This window comes from Pan troglodytes, chromosome 6, assembly GCF_028858775.2.
Source record: "Pan troglodytes isolate AG18354 chromosome 6, NHGRI_mPanTro3-v2.0_pri, whole genome shotgun sequence".
NCBI classification, from domain to species: Eukaryota; Metazoa; Chordata; class Mammalia; order Primates; family Hominidae; genus Pan; species Pan troglodytes.
Genome location: NC_072404.2, coordinates 33,319,726 through 33,341,747, shown reverse-complemented (window position 1 = coordinate 33,341,747; position 22,022 = coordinate 33,319,726). Strand labels below are relative to the sequence as shown.

The 22,022-nt window shown below is 38.8% G+C and overlaps 1 protein-coding gene across 2 annotated transcripts in view; it reads left to right on the top strand.

Annotated features, from left to right (window-relative positions):
* The window catches only part of HIBADH (3-hydroxyisobutyrate dehydrogenase), a 213,195-nt gene extending 197,454 nt beyond the window's left edge, over positions 1-15,741 (top strand). For both annotated transcript variants that reach the window (XM_009452826.4, XM_519013.6), the window contains exons 6-8: positions 2,763-2,839; positions 9,813-9,969; positions 14,800-15,741. In XM_009452826.4, coding sequence (XP_009451101.1) covers positions 2,763-2,839; positions 9,813-9,969; positions 14,800-14,958 — 393 coding nt within the window. In that variant the 3' untranslated portion in view covers positions 14,959-15,741. The remainder of the gene's footprint in view (positions 1-2,762; positions 2,840-9,812; positions 9,970-14,799) is intronic.
* Positions 15,742-22,022: the final 6,281 nt, after the last annotated feature.

The window sequence follows — 22,022 nt, the reverse complement described above, 5'->3', positions numbered from 1 at the left end:
TGAGTTTTTAATGCAGACAGAAGTGCCCTATTACGGAGAAAAAAAAAAAAAAGGATGCTCGAAGGACATTTATTAGGAAGAGAAGCAAGCAGCACCAGGATTTAAGGCAGGAAAGGATAGGCTAACTCTACTGTTTTGTACAAATGCAGTTGGGTTGATAATCAGGACTGCCCTTATCTATAAAGTTGCTAACTTCTGAGGCTTTAAGTGAAAAGATAAATACCAGCTGCCTGTCTTTTGGTTGTACAGCAAGAAGGCCTGGAGGATGAGAACCCTGTTTCTGGATTGTTTCCATCAATGGCTTTGTCTCTGGAGTCAGGCAATATCTTGCCAGTAAGGGACTGACTTTTAAAGTTATTTTGATATTGGACAGTACCCCTGGCCACCCAGAATAACATGAGTTCAACACTGAAGGTGTCCAAGGGGCCAACTTGCCCCTAAACATAACGCCCCTAATTCAGCCTCTAGAGTAGGGGATCATAAGGACCTTTAAGGCTCATTACACATGGTACTCTATGGGAAGGATTGTCACTGTGGAAGAAAGCCCTGATAGAACATGAAAATCTGGAAAGATTACACTACTGAAGATGCCATTGTTATTGTGGAAAACGCCTTGAAGGCCATCAAGCCCCTAACAGTAAATTCCTGCTGGAAAAAACTGTCCAGATGTTGTGCAAGACTTCACAGGATTTATGGCAGGGCCAATCAAGGAAATCACTAAAGAGATTGTGCATATGGCAAAAAAGGTGGGGAGTGTATGAAGGTTTTCAAGATATGGATCTTGGATTAATTCAAGAGCTAATAGACACCACAGCAGAGTAATTAACAGAAGAGGCTTGATGGAGATGAGTGCTTCTGAACAGTGCCAGATGATGAGGAAGAAGATGTACCAAAAGCAGTGCCAGGAAACAAATTGACATTAGACAGTATGGCAGAACGGTTCTGATTATTCAAGACTCCTTTCAACTTCTTTTACAACATGGACCCTTCTCTGATACAGACACTGAAAATAAAGCAAACAGTGGAAGATGGATTGGTACCATACAAAAACGTTTTTAGAGAAATGAAAGAGCAAAAACATCAGATAGAAATTACAATTTCCATAAAGTTATCTGGAGTGTGCCTGCCCCTTCTGCCTCCCCTTCTACCACCTCCACCTCTTCTGCCTCTGTCACCCAGAGACAGCAAAGAGCAACCCCTCCTCTTCCTCCTCAGCCTACTCATTATTAAGATGATGGGATTGAAGACCTTTATGATGATCCACTTCCACTTAATGAATAATAAATATATTTTATCTTTCTTAATGATTCCCTTTAGTAACATTTTTTTCTCTAGCTTGCTTTACCATAAGAATACAATATATAATACATATACAAAATATGTGTTAATCAACTGTTTATGTTATTGACGAGGCTTCCAGTCAACAGTGGGCTATTAGTAGTTAAGTTTTTGGAGAGTCAAAAGTTATACATGGGTTTTTGACTGCACTGGGGGTTGGCACCCCTAACCCCCTCATCATTCAAGGGTCAACTGTACTTGCCATAGCTCTATTTGTAGTACAATCACGCAGCAATAACCCATGGACTTCAAATTTTTCTTGAAAAGCAAGTAACTTTCATTTAGAAGTATGAGGTGATTGACAGAGATGATTAAACAATACTGAACACTGAAATTGTTAGTTGTCTCCCTCCCCCTCCCAATACACACACACTCTCTCTCTCCTCCTCTTAATGCTTTTATCCTGGTCACTAGGACTCTCTTTATCTCACTCTAGACTTGGTATTATCTTAGATATATTTATTGTCTCCATACTCTTGTCCAGTCAGTCTCCAAGCTCTATTACTTCAAGTTACTCTCATTGTTGACCTTCATTTCCATTCAACACAGGACCTGGTCCAAGCCTTTCTTTCAGTGTCTCACACCTAGTTTACTGGTCAGGGGGCCTAATAGTCTCTGAATGTCAAATTTACCACTCTGTCCAACATCATAACCCAGACCAACTCCATCAAGATGCTTGTATCATCATAGTGCTTCCCCATTCTGAAACTTTGAATAGATCCCTATTTCCTACCGTGTCAAATTTTAACTCTCCACCCTAGCTTTCATAGCTGACATGTTCTTGCCCCAGTCTTAACGATCAAATTTCTCACCATTCCTTAAAACACAGGCATATTAAACAATTTTCTTACTGATCTCCAGCAACATCCCATGTTCTTAAATATTTAATCCTTCTTATATATTTACCCTTCGTCCCGGATCTCCTTCTTTCTCTTTCTTGTCTGTTTAAATCCTGCCTTGGCCTCCTAAAGGATGATTTCAGGTTCCACTTCCTCTGTTCCTGCCTTCAGTGGTCTTGTTGCTCTGAACTCCTATCTCTTATAGCCTCTACCTTACAATTCACCACTTGTTTTTGTTGCCTTTTCATACAGCATATTACTGCCATTTCCAATTAGATTGTAAGTTCCATCCCTTAAAGAGCAGTTGTGCCCTATAGTGCTGAGCCCATAGTAGCTATGTGGAAAATAAATTTTCACATAGGCAAATTTATTACCTAGTGGAGGAGACCCGCAAGTCTGCTCTGGGATAGCATGTGAGGTTCAGAGGGAGCCATGCTGCATCAGGTTCTCTTCCCCACTCGAGAAAATCAACAGTTGAATGTTATTTCTTTTAGAAAGCAGCCCCTGGAATTGGGCAAGGAAAAACGTCCTGTGAGTTATACCTTGAAAATACAGATATTTAATATGTACTCAATTTATTTTCAGGCGGCAAAGATCTGCAACAACATGCTGTTAGCTATTAGTATGATTGGAACTGCTGAAGCTATGAATCTTGGAATCAGGTTTGTTGAATAGTACGTTTTTATACTAACATTTTTATAGGCTTTCCTATTTGATTTTCTGATGTTAAAAAAATGATATTCATGAGAGATAAATGAGTTGATCCAAGAACATTTTGAAAGTACTTCATTATTGAACTTTAATAGACTTTGCTTATTGGACAAGCAATAGGACCCAGGAGAGCATGAATACTCTTTGCCATAGCCATAAAATGTATTGCCTGTGCATTTGAAGTTGTGCATTTGAAGTTATATTATCCTTTTTATGTGGGACCCCCATTTCTTCTATTATGTTGAAATACAAGAAACATTTTTCTATAAAATTTAAACATACTTTGGCAATGTTGGGGCAAATTTGTATAAGACATGGTTTTAGTGTGTAGTGAATTCAAGTGGTATGCTACCATGTGACTAGTTTATGTACCTTTTAAAAATATAGTCCCCCAAATCTGCACTAAAAGTGTTCTTGGTGGTTCATTCTCAGGCTAAAAACTGGATAGCATTCATAAAGATGCAATTCATATGCATAACTCTTTCATTTTATTTTGCCTGTGGTTTAGTTACTTTGCATTCGTATGTATCTTTCTATTAAAGTGGCATACTTTGCTTAAAGTGATTCAGGAATTCTGTTTTTCCTATGGATGATCATCTTTTAAATGCTTAAGGTTAATGTCTTAATTTTAGCCTTTAATCTTTTGGGTTAGTAATGCTACATATGATTAATCACCTAATTAATTTTTGAATGTTTTATATTTCATGAAAATAATAAATATACATTTCTTACTTTAGAAAATGCTTAATGAGCAGGATGCTTTACTCAGTTGCTTTCATCACATTCCCCAAAACTGCTTACCAAATATATCACAAAACAGAATAGTGTTTCATACCATAGCTTTTGATAAAAGTAATAAAAAGAGCCAACATACTTGAGATATTTTTGAAAACACAGTAATGGATTCACATTTCCTCTTAATTACCATATCAAGATGCTGTTGTTTTATTGAATTGCCCTTGTCTCAGATGTTTAACTATCTTGACCTATTAAGTTGTCATGTTGTAATTGAGATAAAAGAGGAATTTGCTTTGCATCAGCACTAATTGGTTTATCAATATCATGTACCATTTACATTTTAAAATTGAATGTCCATAAGATGGTAAAGCATGTCTGTACAGAGCCTTAATAAAAGTGGTAGTATATAGGGACCTTTTCAGAGTGTTATGTTTGTATTGTGGCCAGTTTTAGGATATGGGTCACTTATCATAATTGAAAAACTGGTTACTAGTAACTTGTTTTCATGTTCATTCTCTAATTTCATGGAAGAGGAAAATGTACATTTCTGGAACATAAATGGCATACACAATTAATTGGTGTTGACACCAGGATTGGTATGCATCTGTATGTTTAGAATTTTATTTTTATTTTTCTGGATATAAATGATTATATAAAGTAAAAGGCTGGATGAACCTAGGTTATACTGTACTACAGCTTTCCCTCTTTGCCCATTGACTCTGTGCTTCTCACCTTGAGCATCACTGGACCAGGATGTTCCTTAGTCATAGTGATGCATCCTCTGGCATTTCTTGAATAATTTTCCTGTCAGAACTCTTACTATAAGATGATCATTTGACCTTCTAAAATGAAGTTTTGTATAGGCTAAGTGCTTGTGGAAGTTCTACTGCAAACACCAGCTACAACTGTAGGCAGTACAATTGAATACGAGGTGTACAATGAAGTAAAAACCATTGGCTACTTGTAGTGGGTTTGTTTTCAAGGAGAAAATGAAAAGTGATAAAAAATAGAGATGTAAGAGAGCAGAAGCAATTAATAGAGTTTCCCTTATTTTTGGCTCTGATCAACTATGACAAAATTGTTATTTAGAAATATGAAACTTTTAAATCTTTCATTTTTCTAAAACTCTACATATATACTGATATATATAACATAAAATATATTCTAAAAGTCTGAACACAAGGCAGAAACTCACTAGTTGTACTTAACTGTTAAAAATAATTTATAAGTTTCTAGTGTTTCAGATTATACCAATGAATTGCTTATTTTCATAACATGAGGATTTTATCACTTTATCTTATGAAGATTCTCAGTGGTTTAAAGACCCTAAAAATGAATGCTTCTGCTATTGTCTTTTCTTCACGGTTTACAGACATGGTTTAAAGTGACAGGATTGTTCTCTAATAGAGTATAGAGAGCGGCCACGATTTATTGAGCTTTGCAAGGTGAAAGAGAAAATTGGCATCAGCAAGCATAAATTCCCAAGTAGTAAATTCCCACAAAGTAGTATAGCATCAAAATGGTGTAGCCACATTTATATTCTGCTCACTCTGAAGTGAAATTTTTTCAGAGTATTAATGTCAACATTTACAAATTGAGTCACCCATTCCTGTGAAGTGATCATTTCTGATTAATTTTATTCTAAGTCAGTGGTTTTTCTGGAACACTGTTCCCCTTTTTTAAAAAAATTGAAGAATAAAATCTTACAATTTAAAATTCTTATTGACCCTATGAGTCTTTATGGATGTTAGCAAAATTTTTAAATGTTGTTAAAAAAAAAAAGTAAAGAGTAAAAAATATGGTATACAATATATTTTGAGATTCCTTTTTTATTAGACCTTTCTGCTTTCTAATTGGATTCCTACATAGGCATTAGAAGCATAGTTTTATGGTCCTGAAAGTACCCTACTTGTATTAGAGAGGTTTTGTTCCTGTGTATCACATAGAAATAACATTGATGATGTTTTGTTGTTTTAAATTACCAGTTCCACTGGAAATTGATTTTAAAAAAAAATGTTGGTGGTATAACAAGTTACTTGCATTGCCAACCAGGCCCAGGCTCCTCCAGCAACCACTGTATTGTCTTCCGCCAAAAGAAGCTTGAAGCAGCTGAACTTCTGGAAAGCTGTTCAAGATGAGAACTTTCCCTCCAATGTAGTTTTATTAATAGTTTCTTGCATACTGCCCTTAGAAGATGTTGCTTTTGCATTTATGTGATGACTGGAGCCTTAGTTGTTTACCCTAATAAATATAACAGATGGCAAAGGATTGTAATTTGTAAATGGCCAAAAAGCTTGTTCTTTGTATGTATCTATACTGTCTGGTTTTACATAAGAACAAAACAAATTATGTCACTAAACTGGGATGTTTGTGTCACAGGAACAGATCTGGAAATGAAACATCTAAGACCATGTCAATCCAAATCATTCACTTATCCATCATACAAATTTCTTAATAAACTCATAAAATGCCATCGTACTGGCTAGTTGTTGACTATTAAGTTTACCACCTACTTAATAGTCAACTACTAGCCAGTACGATGGCATTTGGGCGTACGTGTAGGTCTGCATTCAAGCTGTCCCACAGACTTAAGCTTTTCTCATTTATAAAATGACAAAAGTAATTACATCTATCCACTGGGTTGTTGTGAAGATTAAGTGAGTTAATCCATATAAAACTTATTAAATAGTTTCTGGCACATAGTAGGTGTCGATATGTGGTAATGATATTTGTGGTTGTGGTGAGGTGGTTATTGTTTGAAATTAAATTGTACTTTAATCTTTTTCTTCCTAACATGTCTCACTAGCTGGCATTACATATTTATTTGTCTGTTTATTACCTGTCTTCCCATCTAGAAGCTCCATGATGGGAAATGGTTTGTTTACTCATTGCCATATCTTAAGAATATACCTGGCAGGTATTAGGCACCCAGTGAAGATTTGTCAGATAAATAAGGAGAGGAGGGAGGAGGTAGGGGAGTGAGTGAGTGAGGGGATAAGATATGGCACTTCTCTTGCCAAAGGTAAAAGTTATCCAGGTGGGTCTTAACTCAGCCCTCCTGGCAGACAGGCACAGCCTCCTCTTAGCTTCCTTCTTACTGTCTCCTTCGCTGCACGTGTAGCACTTGGATATAGCAGATCTGAGTAAACATTGATGGATAAGTGATTGATTAATTAAAACTGACATGGTCTTAGATGTCTCATTTCCAGATCTGTTCCTGTGATACAAACATCCCAGTTTAGTGACATAATTTATTTCATTCTTATGTAAAACCAGACAGTATAGATTACTCACAGATAATATAAACAAACATTTTTGGCCCTTAAAGTCTTGGTTACAATGAAGGCAAATGCTTAATTTTTAAAATTTTTTTACAGTTTATGTATTATTTTTACTTCTTCCAAACCTCATTTAAAATTCTTGTTTTAGAGGTGAGTAGATTTGACACAGTGACGTTTATTTGAGACGCATTATATATGCAGTCAGAGCGATGAATTCATTCTGTTTATATCAGAGAACATTCCAGCAATTGTAAAGCCACATGCATGCACGCATGCACTCTCGAACCACATCCAGTGGCAAGTTATTATGGGGACTGACAGACTGTCATTCTTTTGATGGCTTGAGCTGTATATCTTCTGAACAGCAATGGGGCTCTTATGCAGAAAGTATCATATGTTCCCAGCCAATTTACAGGGAAACAGCAATAACATTTTATCATGGTTGAGAGCCCAGTAGCTGCTTCCTATTAAACTTGCCCTTTCAGATACCTGTCTTGGATTAATTTGTTGATTTCGAATGGAAACTCAGTCTTCTCCAGTGAAGCATGACGTTCTAGGATAGACTCTGAATGACAATTACTGTGTATTCTAGCTGGTTTCAGACCATTACAAGCCTTGGGCACAGTGGAAAACAGAGGACTTCAGTAACTGATTTTAATATCATGTCTAATTTTAACTGTCAGTTATGTATGTGCCAGAGAACGAATCCTCAGAAAGATGAAATGCAAAACACTTCTAACTTGCTCTTTTTAATGATACACTTTGCTGCGGGTGGGGGCAGGGGGAGGGAAGTGGAGAGGGAATAACTATCTCCTGAAGGGAATCAGCACGGTGGGGAAGCATCAGATTTGAAAAGTGAGAATGAAACAACTGCCACCTGATTTTTTGTGTGTGCCCCTCAGGATGCTTCTAAATAGTAATGTGTTCACCAGAAAGGGTTTCCATCAATCAATACCAGTACTTTTCCTTGAACATTCAAGAAAAATGTAGGGTTTTACAAAGTTAGGATAATTAGCTTTGCTCACCATTTTGTTGAATATTATAGAAAAGAGTGAATTTCCTTAGCTGTAAAAGCTCTTGTGAGCTACTACTGAGTGTAACCTGGTAGATTAGAAAGAAGGAAGGAATTCTGCTGCTTTAAATATGATGAACCATCTTAAAAGATCTAAGTTAGGAAGCCCTGAAATTATATTTCAAATGGAGAGAGAAAGTGACGTTTTGGAGTCTTTAAAAGTATTTTCTCCTTATGGAGCATATTAGATGTATGCATTCTTGAACATTTGTACTTTGCAGTTATAGCAAATTAACTAATTGTTAATTTGTGATTTTACTTTTCACAATTATTCCCTAAGCACACTGGCTTTATCTTTTCCTAAGTGATATACTACAGTAGCATACTGATAGCCTAATCTTATTTAAAAGGAGAAAGCAAGCATCAGTAGCATACTATGCATTCAGTGAACTTGGATCTTTATAAAAGAATGAATGAAACTGTTGGGTTTCTCTCTGGGAATCTACAGTTCAACAGAATGAATGATAGCCAATTTAGACTGAATTTCTGTATCTGTTATAATCCTTAGTAAAATCCATCACTATAACATGGGCCACCATATGAATTCAGATACATGATATGCCACATAGCAGTCTGGGAACCACAGCTACCCCTTGAAAGCCTGATTACATAACAGTTGTATTATGTGGTAATTCCATACATATTTTTGGCTGTTAGCCTCAGCCCCCTGCTCTAGCATCTGAAAAAATGTTTTATTGGCCATGATATTCAGATTTTGAAATAAACAGGCATGTGTTTTAGACACACAGAGTAAACAATCTGAGCATGCCAAGATGCACAGTTTGTTTAACATTTACATAAGTGTCTCTTTTCAGTGTTTTTTTTATTTTCTGGAAGAGGTTGGTTTTAAGAAAAAGCGGAAAGCTTTTATGACAATTGTTTCATAATGGCTCTGTGTATGAAAGAAACCAAATAAATTGCTAGGAATAAAGTTTTATTTGAAACTTGATTCAGTGATACTCAGCAAAATTGTGCTTCCCAAACTGCATTATATCTTTAGAATCCAAGTAATGGAGCATTTTGATTCTATTATTTTTTCTAGGGTCCACATTGAACAGCCGTTTATGCCATCAGCCCAGTGATAGAACAAATGATGTTTCCGCTTGGGCAAGCTTTGTTTTATCAGGATCAGTAACCTTATCAGCAGTTGACCCAGAACTATAATGCATGTCTCTGAATAGATAGCATATGTCACAACTCTGTGCAGACTTGCTTCATAAGCAAGATTGTCTAATAAAGATTTAATAAATAAGGAAAAGTTTGCAGCAAAAAAGTCTTCTTTTATAATAACTTTTCTTAAGCTCGTTTACAGCTCCTGGCTCATCTCTTGCGTTTATTCTCATAAAAACTAAAGAAATAAACATACATATAAATGCATTCACACAGACTCCCATGATGCATCGTTTATCTGTCTGTATTTCTTTCTGAAATATATCATTTGTGGGTAAAGAATGTAGAATTTAAATTATCATATTGTTTTAAGGTTATGTGACACATAAATGTAGTAATGTCCAAAGACTAGAAAACCCATGAGTGTGATAAACCAACAATATTTTTATGCAATTGTATATTATTTTTTCTTAATAATAGGATAACATAGAAGGTTTTCTCTAAATGCAAAATGGTCCTGGCTCAAAAATATTCTTATTTAACCAGTAGTGTTTAGTACTCTATAATTCAAAATTGGATTCTTCACTCTCGTATCAATCTGCTTAGATTTTAGAAGACATATAATAAATGGAGAGAGAAGATGGAGCATCCCCATACATAAATAAGTCACGCACGACGTGTACATTTTGACACTTAACACTTCTTTTCTTTGACCTTTGACAGGTTAGGGCTTGACCCAAAACTACTGGCTAAAATCCTAAATATGAGCTCAGGACGGTGTTGGTCAAGTGACACTTATAATCCTGTACCTGGAGTGATGGATGGCGTTCCCTCGGCTAATAACTATCAGGGTGGATTTGGAACAACACTCATGGCTAAGGTATGGTAAATGTAGACACTAACCAAGAGAGAAGGAAAAATGTTTCATGGTCCAATAACACCTTCCTTCTCTTTCTCTTAAGCATATGTCTCAGGTAAGAGGCAAAATTACTAGAATATTCACTCTCACTGAAAATGAGTAAAAACCTAACTTAGATGAAAATCCTTATCTTGTTCATTTTTATTCCTGGCCTTTTGGTTGAGAAGAATGGGCCAGACCGTGTGTGTGTGTGTGTGTGTGTGTGTGTGTGTGTGTGTGCGCGCGCACTTGGGTTTATTTATATGAGCCGGTAAAATTTCGTTCACCATATATTTATGTTAATTTACCAACTTCTTAAATGAGAACAGTGAGAATTTTCTCATTGTTAATAATACACTGGCAGTGCATATATGCATCATAAAAGAAGAGAGGATTTTCCCATTGATAATAGATTTCCAAATACATCTTCCTGCTTTAAGATTTTAATATATGGATTTATATATAAAAACTAGTTAAGTCATTGGAAAAGCAAACTGTCATCCTTCTCTTATTTGAGATCTCAACTTTAGAAAGTCTGTGTTCTCAACTACAGAAAATAATTTTTAGACCAGCTAACTTTCAGATTTCTGCAGTGCTTATTTTCTCCCAGTTGAGGGTTGGTTTTTGTTTGTTTGTTTGTTTGTTTGTTTGTTTTTCCTGATTAAAAAGTAAGAATACGGCCAGGCGCGATAGCTCATGCCTTTAATCCCAGCATTTTGGGAGGCCGAGGTGAGCAGATCACCTGAGGTCAGGAGTTCGAGACCAGCCTGGCTAACATGGTGAAACCCAGTTTCTACTAAAAATAAAAAAAATTAGTCGGGCGTGGTGGTGTGTGTCTGTAAGCCCAGCTACTCAGGAGGCTGAGGCAGGAGAATCGCTTGAACCCAGGAGGTGGAGATGGCAGTCAGCTGAGATAGCACCATTGCACTCCAGCCTGGGCAACAGAGCGAGACTTTGTCTCAAATGGAAAAAAAAAAGAAAAAGTAAGAATACATATACCTAGATACCACACAAGCATACCTTGGAGATATTGTGGGTTCAGTTCCAGACAACCACAACAAGTCACACAAATTTTTTGGTTTCCCACTACATATAAAAATTATGTTTATACTATGCCATAGTCTATTAAGTGTGCATTAGCATTATGTCTAAACAATATACGTATCTTAATTTTAAAATGCTCTACTGCTAAAAAAGCTAACAATTATCTGAGCCTTCAGTGAGTCATATAGTCCTTTTTTGCTGGTGGAAGGTCTTGCCTTGAGGTTGATGAATGCTGATTGACCAGGGTGGCGGTTGCTGAAGGTTGGGTGGCTATGACAATTTCTTAAAATAGGACAGTAATGAAGTTTAAGTTTACTGCATTGATTTACTCATCCTTTCACAGAAGATTTATGTGCTACTGTTTGATAGCATTTTACCCACAGTAGAACTTCTTTCAAAAACGGAGGCAATCCTCTCAAACCCTGATGCTACTTTATCAACTAAGTTTGTGTAATATTCTAAATCCTTTCTGTCATTTCACCAGGAGTAGATCCATCTCAAGAAACCACTTTCTTTGCTCATCCATAAGAAGCAACTCCTCATCCCTTCAAGTTTAGCACAAGATTGTAGTAATTCAGTCACATCTGCAGGCTCCACTTCTAATTCTAGTTCTCCTATTTCCACCACGTCTGCAGTGACTTTCTCCATTGAAGTCTTAAAGGCCTCAAAGTTATCCATGAGCATTGGAATCAGCTTCTTTCAAACTCCTGTTAATGTTGATATTTTGACCTCCTCCCATGAATCACAAATATTCTTAATGGCATCTAGAATGGTGAATTATTTTCATAAGGTTTCAGTTTACTCTGCCCAGAGCTGTCAGAGGAATCACTATATATGGTAGCTATTGCCTTATGAAATACTTCTCACATAAGAGTTGAAAAATGACTCTTTGATCCATGGGCTACAGAATGGATGTTGTGTTCATAGACATGAAAACAACATTAATCTCCCTGTACATCTCCATCAGCACTCTTTGGTGACCACGTGTACTGTCAGTGAGCAGTCATATTTTGAAAGGAATCTTTTCTTCTGACCGGTCAGTAGGTCTCAACAGTGGGCTTAAAATAAATATTCAGTAAACCATCCCATAAATAGATGTGCTTTCTTCTAGACTTTGCTGTTCCATTTGTAGAGCACAGGCAGAGTAGATTCAGCATAATTCTTAAGGGCCCTAGGATTTTTGGAATGGTAAATGAGCATTGGCTTCAACTTCAAGTCACCAGCTGCACTGGCCCTTAACAAGAGGGTTAGCCTGTCCTTTGATGCTTTGGAAACAGACATTGACTTCTCTTTAGCTGCGAAAGTCCTAGATGGTATCTTCCAACAGCAGGCTGTTTCATCTACACTGAAAATCTGTTGTTTAGTGTGGCTACCCTCATCAGTGATAGCTGGATCTTCTGGATAACTAACTTCCTGCAGTTTCTCCATCAGCAGTTGCTGCTTCACCTTCCACTTTTATGTTATGGAGATGGCTTCTTTGCTTAAACCTCATGAACTAATCACTACTAGCTTCACACGTCTTCTGCAGCTTCCTCACCTCTCTCAGCCTTCACAGAATTGAAGAAAGTTAGGGCCTTGTTCTGGGTTAAGCTTTGGTTTAAGGGAATGTTTTGGCTGGTTTGATCTATCCAGACCACTCAAACTTTCTCCCTATCAGCAGTAAGGCCGTTTCACTTATCATTCATGTGTTCACTGGAATAGCATTTGTAATTTTCTTCAAGAATTTTTTCTTTGCATTCTACTGTTTGTTTTAATGGGCCTGCCTTTCAGCCTGTCTTGATTTTCTACATGCCTTCCTCACTAAGCATAATCATTTCTAGCTTTTGATTTAAAGTGTGAGACAGCTGACTCCTCTTTTCATTTGAACACTTAAGAGGCCATTGTAGGGTTATTAATTGGCCTAATTTCAATATTTTGTGTCTCAGGGAATAGGGAGGCCTGAGGGGTAAGAGAGAGAGAGCTGCCATTCAGTGGCCGGGCAGTCAGAACACATGTGTACCACATTTATCGATTATGTTTGCCATCTTATGTGCGCTTTGTGACACCCCAAAACAGTTTCAATAGTAACATCAAAGATCACTGATCGGCTGGGCACAGTGGCTCATGCCTGTAATCCCAGCACTTTGGGAGGCCGAGGCAGGTGTATCACCTGAAGTTAGGAGTTTGAAACCAGCCTGGCCAACATGGTGAAACCCCGTCTCTACTAAAAGAAAAAAAAAAAAAAAAAAAAAGCTGGGTGTGGTGGTGGCAAATGCCTGTAATCCCAGCTGCTCAGGAGGCTGCGGGAGGAGAATCGCCTGAACCCGGGAGGCAGAGGTTGCTGTGAGCCAAGATTGCGCCACTACACTCCAGCCTGGGCAACAAGAGAGAAACTCCGTCTCAAAAAAAAAAAAAAAAAAAAAGTTACTGATTGATTGCAGATCACCATAACAGAAATAATAGTAATGAAAAAGTTTGAAATATTGTGAGAATTACCAAAATGTGACAGCTGCATGAACTGGGCACATGCTGTTGGAAAAACAGTGCTGATAGACTTGCTCAATGCAGGATTGCCACAAACCTTCAATTATTAAAATACAAAAACAAACATGCATTATCTGTGAAGCATGATAAAGTGAAGCACACTAAGACAAGATGTGCCCATACTTGGCTTACTCTCCCTCATTCCCCATGACGTTTGTTCATTCTGCTTCTTGAATATGCCTTGAATTCATCCAGCTCCCTCCTCCCCAGCTAGCTGTACCTTGGCTGAGCCTCGTTTGTGTTGTACCACAAATACATCTTAACCGATCTTGTCTTTCAGCCTGATCTTCTCCAGTTTATTTTCCATATCAAAGCAAGAGTGAGCTTTCTAAAATGTAAAATCCTGATTGTGTCACTTCTCCTTTGAAGCTTTTGTAGTTTCAGTTACTTGGAGATTAAAGTCCATCCCTGCAACTTGTCTGACAAGCCCCCAGATGCCTTGGCTTTTGCTTGCCTCAACCAGACTGATTTTCTTTCCCATCCCCCTCTCCTTGCTTTCATCGTGCTGAACTCACTTCTCCCTCTTGTTCTGTCTCTTGGAAACCTTCACATTTGCTGTCCCGTCTGCCAGGATCATTCTTCCTTGCCCACCACCTCCCTGCCACCCCCATGTTTTCACCTGGCTCCAGGTCTGTGCTTCACTGTCTTCTTTTTCTTCACCTTTCCCAGCACCCCAGACCCTGCTTCCTTGGATCCCATGATAGTACTCCTCCTATCCAATTATACCATGCTTATTTAATTGTCTTTCTCCTTAACACAGTGTGAGTTTGGGTGGGCTGTGGCTGTTTTGCTCATCATTTTATCCCAGCTTCTGGCACATTGTCAGCACACTTCAAATATTTATTGGAGGAAGTAATATTTGCAACTGTATTTCCTGTTTTGCAGTTTTATTTCTCCTTGTTTTCATTTAAGAATTTTTTTTAAAAAAATTTATGTCTTAAAGATTTCCACAGATAAGATTACACAGGGAAATTTTTTTTCTTCAAATCTGTGGAACAAAACAAACAGGTATTGTGGAAGGTGGAAAAATCGAAGAGACACTCAGAAATCAAGGTTTCTGTCTGGAGCAGTTTTGCAGTTATATGAAAGCACTTATTTAAAAATGTTAACTTACCATAATATTTATAAGTATCTTATTTTTTCAGATTACATTTTTCCTTCTTTGAAACCAAAACATAAGGAACCACAGTTCCAAAGAGCCTTTACCACCAGTCTCAACGTGTTCTCTCCTCCTGTTTGATTTAGGATCTGGGATTGGCACAAGACTCTGCTACCAGCACAAAGAGCCCAATCCTTCTTGGCAGTCTGGCCCATCAGATCTACAGGATGATGTGTGCAAAGGGCTACTCAAAGAAAGACTTCTCGTCCGTGTTCCAGTTCCTACGAGAGGAGGAGACCTTCTGAGTGTGCCCTTTGGCCATGGACACTGTTGGGAACCAAACTCTGTCTTGGAGCCTCCTTTTAGCTCACTCCACAAGTAAATGGATTTAATCAAAGGTCACCTATCTGCTTTTGATTGTCTAGGTCACAGTAATCCCTAGGATTTTTCACCCATTTTTAACCGCTTATTCTTTTTGTCTTTTTAACAAACATATTATCCGAATTTTTTTTCTGCAAGCCACTGATAGTCTCTGCTAACTAGCTTAATTGACCTTTTTACAAAGTTTGATCCCCAAGCATCCTCAACTAAATCATTGAATACTTCAATCAGGATATTATCTGCTTTACTTTACAAATAAAACCAAATCTTTTGTCAACAGGATGAAACCCATCTTAAAGGAAAGAAAAGGAATTGGTGTGAAGAGAGAAGTTAGAGAAGGGAAATGCAGTGAATTACTATCTGTGTCCATCAGGAAGTTTGTCCTGTTAACCAAATGGTTACTGCACTACCAGGGTTACTGGTTTATTTTCCAGGGAGCAGATAAAGCAGGAGAACTGTTGCTGCATGTTTTCTATTTGGACTCCATCACAATATGGTAGGATATCCCTCACCAACTCCCGACACTCAGCAGACTTGTTTTTATATTTTTTTCTTTCTTGTACATTCTTACTACGTATTTTTTGACTTAAGAATGACATCTTTAGACGCATTTCAGAGCCAATGATGATATTTGCTTTAGATAATTATTATATTATTATAAATATAGCCATATTATTTTGAATTCAAATAAATTTCTATACTGGTAATACTTTCTTGGTGTTTTTGTTTCTTCCCCATCATTTGGTGAACTAATGTTCTGACAAACTGATGTTCACACTAATGGGGAAAGGATGGGAATAAAGAGAAAGGAGGGGAGGTCAAAAGGAACAAAGCTCTGAGCTGGCCAGTGGCAAGCTAGTGTTTTGCTGCTTTACCTGAATCCTTATTGAGTATTCGTTTGAATGTTTTTTAGGTCATCAGTTCTCTAGGAATTCAGCCAGCATTAAGTGTAACATGCCCCAATATGGAGCACAGTCACCACTTTTCCCACCTCAGCCTCTACAAACATTCCAGGTAATAGACCTAGACACCAAATTTGGCAGAAGTATTACTACTTTCATCATTTTACTGGTGATAAAAAATTCCAGGCACTGTTATAACTGCTGGGGATACAGTGATGAACAAGACACAAGATTTCTGCCCTTGCAGAGCATAAGTTCTGGTGTCTCATGTGTTTGTGACAGACAAGAAATACGTATTTTTCAGATAAGAAGAACTAAAAAGAAAAAGCAGGATAACGGGGATGGATAGGGAGTGCCAGGGGTATTTTCTTAGGGTGATAAGGAAAGTTCTCCCCAATAAGGTGTCAATTGAGCAGAGGTAAGGGAGTAAGCAATGCAGGTATCTGAGGAACAAACATTCCAGGCAAAGGGGACAGAAAGTACCAAGGCCCTGAGGTAGGACAGTACTGAATATGAGGAATAACAGGGAGGCTATAAGTGAAGTGGCACAGAATGAGGGTAGCCAGATCATATGGGGCCTTGCAGGGTATGTTAGGACACTGGCTTTTATTCTGAGCGAAATGGGCAATGTATCAGTTAGCTTTTGCTGGATAACAAATCACCCCAAAATTTAGTGGCTTAAAACAACAAACATGTATTGTTTTTCAAGATTCTGTGGGTTGGCCATATTATTATTCTGGCCTAGACCAGCTCATCTGCAGCTAGAGTGTCTAGTTTGGCTTTACTCAGCTGGGACAGCTGGAATGGTTGGGGCTTCTCTCCATGTTTTCATGCATTCTCCAGGAGGCTGGTATGAATTTGTTCACATAGTGGTGGAAGCATCCCAGCAGCAGCATAGGACAAGCCCTGACTTTCTAAGCCTCTGCTTGCTTCATGTTTGTACTTTCCCCTTGGCCACAGCAAATGTCATAGCCAAGCCCAGAATCAGCATATGTGGGGTCTACATAAGAGTGTGGACACAAAGAGGGGCATTATGGTGGCCTTTTTGCAAACAGCCTATCACAAGCAGCCTGTGAAACTTTTTCACCAGATTGATGTGATCTGACCTACTTTTTTAAAGGGATCACTCTGGATGCTGTGTGGAGAAGAGTCTGTAGGAGCAAGGCTGGAAACAAGGAGACCAATTCGGAGGCAATAGTAATAATCCAGTTGAGAGGTGGTAGCTGGGACCAGAATGTTAAAATGATGGAGGAGGCAAGAAGTGGTTAGATTCTGAACCTAGAAAACAGAGCCACTAACTGATGGATGGCATGAGAGAGAAAGTAGGGAGTCAGGGATAATCCCACTGTCAGTGGCCTGAGAAAGCAGAAGAAAGAAGTTGCCATTTCCTATATGGGGAAGATCATGGGAGGAAGATTTGGGGAGGATTGTAGGAAGTTTAGGAGAAAAAAATCAGAGATTTATATGAGATGCCTTAATAGACATCTAAGTAAAGAAGAACAACAGTCCAAGGACTGAGCCCTGTGTTACTGTAACTTTAGTGGTTAGGAAAATGAGGGGGGACAAGCAAATGAGACTGAAGTGGAGAGATCAGTAAAGTAGGGGAAAAACATGTGAGCAGTGTCCCGGGAGCCAAATGAAAACAGTATTTTAAGGAGGGAATGATGATCTGTGAGTTGAGTAATAGGGCTGAGAATCATTTGGATTTGGCAAAAGAGCTATCACTGGTGACTTTTTCAAGAGTTTTGGTGGAGTCTTGGAAATGAGAGTTGGATTGAGAGTGGGAGAGGAATTGGAAACAGTAAGTATAGAGAATTCTTCAAGAGCTTTGCTGCAGAGGAAAACAGACAAATGGGATAGACATTGGCAGCAAATAAGGGATCAGGAGGAGTTTTATTATATTTTTAAAATAGGAAATATTATGGGATTATACGGATGGAAGTGGAATGATCCAGTAATGAGGGGGAAAGTAATGACACAACAGAGAGGCTACTTGCTAAATGATATCTTTTGAGTAGTTGAGAGGGAAGGGGTTTAGCTGTGGCCAAATCTCTGCAAATTAAAGGAACCAGCAAAAACAGATCAGATCACATTTCAGCCCGTCAGCATCTTACATGAAGGATAGAATAGAATTGTAATTAATTATACAGTTTTCAACATGAACAAAATATTTGTGCTGGAAAGGAATTACCTCTGAGTGTGACCCTGTACAAGCCACCCTCTACTGACCATTCATTTTCTCATCTATGAAGTTGTCATAAACAATCTAGCTTAATATTAAATGCTTTCTGGAAATGAAAACAAAAGATATAAGGACAATCACACATGATACCAGCATATGGAAAAACTGGAACCCTTATACATTGCTGCTGGGAATATAAAATGGTGCAGCCACTTTGGAAAATAGCTCGGTAGTTCCTCAAAAGGTTAAACAGTGTTGGCATATGATCCAGCAATTTCACTCCTAGATGCCTAAGCAAGAAAGGAAAAAAATATATCCACACAAAACTTGTACACAAATGTTCATAGCAGCATTATTCATAATAGCTAAAAAGTGGAAACAATCCAAATATCCCCCAACTGATGATTGGATGAACAAACTGTTATATCTGCACAATGGAAGATTGCTTGGCCATACGAAGGAATAAAGTACTGATCCATGCTACCACATGGATGAACTTAAAAACATACCAAGTGAAAGGCGGCAGACGCAAAGGGCCACATATTGTATGATTCTACTTATTTGAAGTATTGGATAATAGGCAAATCCATACAGACAGTAGATGAGTGGTTTCCAAGGACTGGAGAGGGGGAAATGGGGAGTGACTGCTAACGGATATGGAGTTTTTTGGGGGGAGTGATGAAAATGTTCTGGAATTAATAGTGGTGGTTCACAACTTTGTGGATATATTTTTAAATCACTGAGTTGTATACTTGTAAATAGTGAATTACCTCTCAATTTTTAAAAAGCCTAAGGAAAATATCATGAGTTAAGATCTTTTGATAAGTGGTTCTCAACTGTGGCAGTTTTGCTTGCCAGGGGGGACACATGGCAATGGCTGGAGACATTTTTGGTTGTCCATTTTACTGGTATTTAGTGGGCAGAGGCCAAGAATGTTGCTAAACCTCTTATAATGCACGGGACAGCACCCACAACAATAGTTATCCTGCCCAAAATGCCAGTCAGGCAAAGTTTAAGAAACGCTGCTCTAGGTGTATGTTCCACAAGACCTGAACTCAGCATATCAAAACCTGAGCTCCTCATTTTCCCCCAAAGCCCTGCTTCTCCTTCTGGTCCTATCCCACGCCTCCTCCCAGGCTTTCAGGACCCATCCCTGACTCCTCCATTCCTCCACCCATTCTCCTTAGCTAATTCTAAACCTCTAGTGCCTATTATAGGCCCTCACCAGTTCTTATCTAGGGCAGCAGTCCCCAACATTTTTGGCACCAGGGACTGGTTTTGTGGAAGACAGTTTTTCCATGGGTGGTGGTTGGAGGAATGGTTTTGGGATGAAGCTGTTCCACCTCAGATCATCAGGCATTCGATTCTTGTAAGGAGCGCACAACCTAGATCCCTCACATGTGCAGTTCGCAATACGGTTCAGGATCCTATGAGAATCTAATGCAGCTGCTGATCTGACAGGAGGCAGAGCTTAGGCAGTAATGCTAAGCTCACCGGCTGGCCACTCACCTGCCCTGCAACCCAGTTCCTAACAGGCCACGGACCAGGTCAATACTGGTCCTCAGCCCCGGGGGTTGGAGACCCCTGATCTAGGGCACTTCAGTATCTGCAGCGACACCTTTTATTTTCCCTAACAGCTTTTTAAAGGTATAGTGTACATACAATGAAATTTGCTCCTTTTATACAATGAATGACTTTTCGTAAATTTAGAGTTTTACAACCCTCACCACAATTCAGTTTTAGAACATTTCCATCACCCCTGCAAAATCCCTTGCATCCATTTGTAATCACTCCTCATTCTCCCTGCCCCCAGCCATTGGCAGCTACTAAGCTTTCTGACTCTAGATTTAAAGCTGCTTCTTGGCCACCAGCCTGGTTTTATTTCCCAATTGCTGAGCACTGCTGCAAGAGAGGTCTTTCTAAGACTGAAATCCAATCCAGCCAACCCTGTTTAGAATGTTTGAGCCTAGGATACAGTCTGGTCTCCAAAGCCATCCTGCTGGGGCTTCTATTCTATTTCACCAGCACCACTGCCCACAATACTTGTCTTTTCCCAAACGTGCCATGCTTTGCACACCTCAGTACATTTGCACATGCCATTTCTTCCATTTGGAATGCCGCCCCTTCTGGCACCGTGACCGGTTCAGCACTGTTGTCTTCTAAAAAGCCTTCCTCAGCTACTTCAGACTCAGTCGTTTCCACTCTGTTTTCACAGCAGTTTGTTGACATCTTTCTCATCATAGGACTTGCCCTGTTACATTATATTTGCAGCTTTGCTCATTTGTCTTCCTCACCAGACTGTGAGCTGGACGGCACAGAATGTGTCGTATCAGCTTTGAGGTTTGCGTTGAGTTCAGCACCTAGCGTTAAGAGCTCAATAAGCGTTTGAATAAATGAATGAATGAGTGAAAGCTAGGGCATTACATTTATGTTAGGTGAATTACTGACTGCATAAACGTTTTCTTAAAGATTCTTGCTTAGCAGACCAAGTTTATTAGTCAAAAGTTTAGCTTATGCTGCTAAAACTGGAGAAATTCTGGAAGAGAAAGTATGCATTTTTGGTAGCAAGCTTAGTCTAAATTTTATGTACTTGCATACAGTAAAGCATGCACCTATTTCCCCTTGTGGAGTACAGCAGTTGCAAATGTAATCTTACATAACATGCTATGTAGACCTTGAGACATGAGGTGAATCTCAGAATAATCTAGGTTTGATTTATTCAAGGGAATCTGTAAATAGGTGTCTGAGAGACTCTTTGCCATCCTACTGATCTGACACCATTATAATGGAGCACACGGCTCAGCCACAGCTGAGTCCACATGTAAGTGAACACCAAATGAACTGGGCCTACTCCTTGGCCATTCTTCACATTACACAAATTTCTATCTTGTTTTCTAAGCAATCAGAAATGTGTATATTATGTCCACATTATAGGGGGGAGAAAGGCAAATCTGAGCAGAGAATGGGGCAAAATTATCCACGTGCATAAATTCTACCCAGGCTACTGTCAGAAGCCTGCTGCTGCTCAGGAAAACAGCGCGAGTTACTACCAGCCTCCGCTGCGGTAACTGCACCCTTGAGCATTCTCAAATGGCCAGCCAATGGGGAGGCGTCTGCTTGAGTGGGGTTTTTAGCCATCTTTCAGTTCAATTGAAGAGGGAGCTTAAGGACATCATAGGGATTTGTAACATTCCATGCAAGGTGTCAGACCCATAAACTAGCGTGTCCATCATACCGATGCGCAAGTGGAATCGTCTCTCATTGGTGGCAGACAGATTGAAGATGACCTTTTGCTATGTAATTGTATTCATCATTTAATAATTCAAGAATATCTAAAGGGGATGAACACTTCTTTATTCAGATTAGAGCATTAATAGGAAAACACAGTAAATCAGAAGCCCTTTGCAACCAGCCTACAGGGAGTGCTTTCGAATGCCTTGGTTACAAGAATGGTTCCCGGGCTGGGAGACAGGAGACCTGAGTTCTAGCCCTAGGTCAGCACTAAGCTGTGTGTGTTGTAGATCTGTTTCCTTCTCTTTAAAATGAGGGCATCCCATTGATCTTTAAGGTTTGTTTTAGCTCTAAAATTCTGATTCCCCATAGTTAAGGGTTTAAGAAAACATGAGGCATGTGCTTCTGACAGTTTTTGGACTCTCTCTGGTTAGGTATTATTTATTGCTCATATAGCCATCTCATTTATTAAGGTTTTTTTTATAGCCAGGAATAGATTCAGAGATCAATACATTTTTATTAATGATAGTCCGTCATGCCTGGTAAAGAGATAGCAAGAAAGCTCATCTAGAATGAGCCACTTGAATAAACCTGACACATAAGCTTAGCTTCGAGCTGCATTTTGGCAGGCCTCTCTGTGAAATAATGACATTGGCAGAGGAAGAAACTATGG